Consider the following 5,871-nt stretch of genomic DNA (forward strand, 5'->3'; position numbering starts at 1 on the left):
GAATGGCCTGTTTTGTAAGAGCATGTATGCAGAAAAGAAGCACACACACACACACACACACACACACACACACACACACTGCATTATTCATAATTCTCTTCAGTCTCGGTTAAAAAAAAAATCACTCCTTCGCAACACAAATGCATTACGTCTTTATGGACATGTAGGAATAAAAATAAATAATTAGATGAATAAAATAAATAAAAAAGGGCGCCCGCAACCATGGTATCTTTCAGATCATCATAAGGCCTCATATAAAAATCCAATCAAAATATTCATCCTTGCTAATCATCACACTCCAATCACCTCAGAATCTTGATTACCATGACAACAAAGTGACTTCCGTTGGTCTGTTACTCTCTTCGAGATTTACGAAGCCTTGGGGAGGTAGAGAGAGAGAGAGAGAGAGAGAGAGAGAGAGAGAGAGAGAGAGAGAGAGAGAGAGAGAGAGAGAGAGAGAGAGAGAGAGAGAGAAACATGTTGAAAATATGTATAATCCAAATAATTCCTTCTTGTTCATTTGCGTCAGAACATTAGTGGGTTCGAGCATTGCTGGCGAAAAGGGACGATTTTTCAGAGAACATTTATGGCGGTAACAAACACGGCCAGCCAGCACAAGTCAAGGACAAGGCAAGGCAAGGGCGAAAGGGAAGCAAGCATGTATACACTCGTACGTACTTCTCAGCAGCAAAGACCGTTGTTGGAATGGCTTTTGTTATCAGAGCATGACGGCAAAAGGCTCACGTGTTTTTTTTTATTTATTTATTTTATTCTAGATTAGACAGTGCAGCTTATCACAAACAGCCTCGTAAAGACTCAACATGTCTACTGCCCTTTCTTCTTTCTTTATGCTTTTTCGTACATACCGCAGTGCTGTCGCCTGTGCCTCACTCACTGTCTCCCATAATCACCGTTCATTTTCAGCGTTGTTGTGATTCTGAAATGACGTGGTTTGCATTGATAGCCAACTGCTGTCTTGTCCATCCCGCGGTGGTGGTGATGATGGTAAAGTTTACTTCGTGTCATGTTTAATAGTATAATTGGTCTTGTCTCCACTATATGTAAGATAATCAAGGTGATGTTGGAGATGCATCAGCGCTTTAAGAAGCAATGTATTTACCTGTACTAATATTGCAAAGTGACTGCAGGTAAATCTTATACAGACCTTTGTTTTTACAGTTTGCCGAGGAATTTCACGATAATCTCTTAATCCTACACATACGTATTTAAATATTATTATTCAAGAGACACCAATATAACCCAATTCTTAATGAGTATGAGCGTGGGGCGCCGCGAGGTCGTTGCTTGATACATGTTACCCTTCCACTGGGCTTTTGGTGTTAATGTTTTCTTGATCGTTATTGAAATCGTTCAGCACAACTCTGTCACAGCGTCCCACCGTCAGTATATATTTTTTTTGGTTGGCAACAATTCTGCATTTTTCTCTACATACCTAGAAAATGAAACACGGTACACGTACATTAATTGCACATACGCGTCTCCTAACAACCGTGTGCACAAGTTGGGCTCATTCTACAGTGTTATTAGGGCACCGCGCGGGCGCCGCTACCCTCTGAGGGCAGCCTTGCACTAACCACGCACTATACACACCCACACTCACACTGCTACGCTAACACTACGCGGGCATGACTGACACTACTTGAGGATGGGATTTGGTACACGACTCTCTTGCCTTACGCTACTATGTACAAAACATCGAGGAATGCCAGAATGAGGCCAAATACGTGACGTTACTCTTCACTCTGGCGTGAGGCGTACCCGTACCCGCGGCAGCAGTACACCGGACACCAGCGTGAGGGCAAGACTTGTACACTCACTCAAACTGCGTGAGTTACTGTGATTTGCAATGATCCGCGGTTGATATCTTGAACAGATTGTGGCATTCTTGTTCTCCCTATTGGCCTACACTAAATATAACATTGGTGAGATTCCTCGGCGCTTGTTTGGCGCCTCCCGGCAGCCCTCCCCTCCCCTTCTCTCCAAGCAGGAGGTGCGGGGCTGGTGGGGCGGCGAGCTAGGGCGCTGCACCACGGACGCGCCTTTGCACCACCTCAGAACTGGCAATGGTGACTCGCTGACAGCATCTCTCCATCATACACCTGACTTTTGTCTTGAAGCGGAAAGTTTGGACTGCGAGTTGGGTTGTCAAGGTGACAGTTATCATAGAGACAGTTAACATGACACTTCACTAGAAACATACGGTATTTTTTGCTTTGGCGTGGAAAAAATTATGTTGCAAGCTATCATGGTGGCTGTTATGGTGACACGTGGTCATGACAGAGTCTTCATAATTCCCAGAAGTTTCTTTTCTCCACGTCCTACTTCGTAAAATACTTATAACTTCCTTGAACTTCTTCTTTCACACCACTTCTCGTCCGATCAGTGAAGTTAAGCAACGTTGGGTCCGGTTAGTACTTGGATAGGTGGTTCTCCTCCACATTTCACCTCCCAAAGTGCGCTCCACTGCACCGCCATGCTGGCTGTTATATGGCTAAGCGTGGACATAACCCGCTGGAAAATGGATAACGAGAGCAGCTCTAATAACACGACCACAGGTAATTATTATATGAACCGTTATCACCACACGAGCACCGCCATCACATGAACCGCGACCACAACACACATACGTACATACCCCGTGCGGGAACACGGCGCTGTAAAAAGGGAGATTCCATTACGCTCCAAACGCACGCTGGAATACTGGAATATGCCGCCTAATTTGATCAAACAAACCTGCATAGCCTGAAAGATTATTTTTTGTTTTGGTCACAATGGATATGAAATGTGAGGGTATACGTGTTTCACCACAAAGCCGTGATTCCTAACTTCACTCTGCCTTCCCGCCACCCTTACTGCCTTCCCATGAATCATCTGGCTTCACGTGAGCGTGGATGTTGCTCTGAAAATACCGCGCAATGCCTGAAGCTAAATCTTACACACCTGTTTTATTCGCAACTCATCTATTACAATGTAACTCGAATGACTTTACGTGTGCCTTGCCGCTGACGACAAAGAACTGCTTCAAGATTCACGGTGTAACTTTATGGTTCTGAACAAATGTTGATAAATGTGTACCCAAATGTTACATATCACTTAGTATTAGATCTTTAACACTATAGGCCTCCTTTGAGCATATCTTTACTAATTTCCTGTTTCCCTGAGTCCACAAGACTGAGATGACACACACACACACACACACACACACACACACTCATCAAACACAAAATCAAAGTCACTGCAGGAATGGAGATGTGTAATAAATAAATAAGAGGCTGTACCTCGGCAACTCATCGAGGGTGTGTACCTTGTGTATCTGAAACGCTGGCTGCGGTACAAGCAACGGCGGTGTGGGCGGCGCTGCGGCGGCCACTCCACGCTGCGCCCTCCCTACCACCCTCCTCACCCTGCCGCCGGTGCTGGCAGCGTTATGAAGTACAACACACAACTATATGGGACGTTTCCAATATCTGCAACACAGATATCCTATTTGTATGTTAGCGACATTGACATCGATGTTCACGAAATACGAGTTACAGCGGCCAGGAGCGACTAACTCACCGTCCTCTTTCATATTTCTATACGAAAATAAGCTTTCTCGATAAATATCATGATCCTAATATATAAAAAAAAAAAACATAATAAAAACTTCGTATTCTCAGCTCAGACAGTTCACTTAAAATTAAGGTTTTCCAGCAAATACCTAACATTATATGTTAATCTGCGTGCGTGTGTCAGGCGCCCGACCCCCAGACAGCACTGCGCAGTCCCGCCTGGGAGTCGCGCGCCTGGCCATTCTTGGCCGACGTTACAAACAGTTACAAAGCTACACTACTTGATCACTAGTACACCAAGATGACTCGTGCAGAAGGCTCAGTACTGCACTGCCTCACAGTCCCGCCAGGGTCACGCTGCATCGGGTGGGTTGAGCAGTAACTCTACACGTCACGAGAACCGAATGTGCGCTGCGTTGTTGATGGTATTGTTGGTGTTGTTGGTCAGACGGCAGTGTAGTAATGACCCCCGGCTGGCCTCCTCCCCCCGCCGGCCGCTCTCAAGATCCTTTGTCCGTCTTGGAGCTGCTGTTCCCTTCCTCCGAGTTGATCGCCTTCTTCTCGTTGTCGTTGGGCTCCTTCGACTCAGCCAGCTCGTAGCCGCGCACCACCGTTTCGATGAGGAACTTGATGGTGATCCTGTAGATGTTGTCCATGTTGTCGGTGTAGCGATCCCCCAGCGTGAGCCGCACGGCCTCCAGGAACGGGTGCTCGATTTTCTGCCGGGCAAACACTAATTAGAGGTGGTAAGTAGGAAGAGACAGGTAACCCCTAAGCCGCTGATGACACTGACGCCTGTTGCTTCATCTGAGTGACCCTTAACTGTTTTACTGAGCCGTAATAAAACTACTTATATATTTGAACTACTCAGTCATTCGCTGTATCCGTAGTGTCTTTTAAAACTGTTCTGCTTCACTTTAAGACTTGCACTATTTTATCAAGTTCGAGAGGCCATAGCAGTGAAGGGTTAAGAGAAAATTTTTTTACCATTACTATTACTGTTATTACTGAAGAACATGATAACGTATGATAATAATGAGACATCAGAAAGCTACTTAGGCAACTCATGGTAACTTCTGGGCACTTAAAACTTACCAACCGCCATTATTTTCTTTATTTATCCAAACTCCTCTTGAAATTACGAAATGACTGTGCGTCTGCCGCGCTCTTGCTAAGTTTGTTCCTCTTATCTACTGCTATTACTACTACTACTACTACTACTACTACTACTACTACTACTACTACTTTCATCTTCACAAACAGCCACATTTTCACCGTCATCACCAACACACCCTTCCAAACATCACCACAATAACCCGAACACGACAATGCCACCACACCAGCACCAACATTATATCTGCACCACATGAGCTGCAGGTAGTGGCAATAATGCTAACACACACACACACACACACAAAGGGTAATAAGTGCTAATATCACCTCTAACATTTACCACAGTATCATTACACAGAAACTCCACGCAATGCACTTCTCTTTTCCCTTTTTAATACCCCAAGATGCCTCCCCTCATGCCCGCCACCCTCCCTGCACCCAAACAAAGCACGGAGACAATGGAACAGAAGGTTTAATACAAACCACATTACCAAAGGCTACAGAAAAAAAAAGACTGGAATGCCCAGCTTCAGGCTAACTGGTTATACTTCAGTTCTTTCGTTCACTTCATAAGGCTGCTCTTTTTTCTAGTCCTCGGCATCACCTTACCCAGAAATACTCCTTTTTGAACCCCGGGATCTTGCGATGAGAGGCGCCGATCTGGTGGAGGAGGCCAAAGAAGAAGTCCACGTTGTCCATGGCCTTGATGCCCTCGTCAATGGAGTTCATGACCATGGTGGCGTGCTCGGCCAGCTCCAGAGACTCGGCCTGCTCGTCCCGCCTCCGCAGCTGCCGGAACTTGGTGAACAGCGTGATCAGCTCAGAGTGGTTCTCGAACAGCCTGGAATACAAGGGCGTGGTGAGGACTAGTGATGTTTGTAAGTGGTAATGGAGGATGCAACAAGGATGATATAAGCAAAATCATGAAGTTATGGTTACGATTAGAATGGACAGAGTTTTGTAAATGATACAGGGGTTATAATAAGGCTGACACACGCAAAATCCTTATCCTCAAGTCTTTAAATAGTATAGGGAAAAAAAAAAGGATGCCACAAGCAAAATTTTTAGGGTCAGTAATCAAGCCTGATAAAGCTAGATAAAAGAGAGAGAGAGAGAGAGAGAGAGAGAGAGAGAGAGAGAGAGAGAGAGAGAGAGAGAGAGAGAGAGAGAGAGAGAGAGAGAGAGA

General features: G+C 45.3%; 1 protein-coding gene across 1 annotated transcript; it reads right to left on the minus strand.

Moving 5' to 3' along the window:
• Positions 1 to 765: 765 nt before the first annotated feature.
• Positions 766 to 5,562, minus strand: LOC135114916 (uncharacterized). Its single transcript, XM_064031178.1, has 2 exons — positions 5,295 to 5,562; positions 766 to 4,291 (listed from the first exon to the last, which is right to left on the minus strand). The coding sequence occupies exons 1-2, from the start codon at positions 5,418 to 5,420 to the stop codon at positions 4,073 to 4,075; spliced, it is 345 nt and encodes a 114-aa protein (XP_063887248.1). The 5' UTR covers positions 5,421 to 5,562; the 3' UTR covers positions 766 to 4,072.
• Positions 5,563 to 5,871: the final 309 nt, after the last annotated feature.

Source organism: Scylla paramamosain, chromosome 28 (assembly GCF_035594125.1).
Source record: "Scylla paramamosain isolate STU-SP2022 chromosome 28, ASM3559412v1, whole genome shotgun sequence".
Lineage (NCBI taxonomy): Eukaryota > Metazoa > Arthropoda > Malacostraca > Decapoda > Portunidae > Scylla > Scylla paramamosain.

Excerpts from the sequence above, each read along its gene's own strand:
- LOC135114916 (XM_064031178.1), bottom strand. The coding sequence starts at position 5,420 with ATGGTCATGAACTCCATTGACGAGGGCATCAAGGCCATGGACAACGTG. Across the intron at positions 4,292-5,294 it reads TCAAAAAGGAGTATTTCTGG|AAAATCGAGCACCCGTTCCT; the intron begins GTAAGGTGATGC and ends TTTGCCCGGCAG.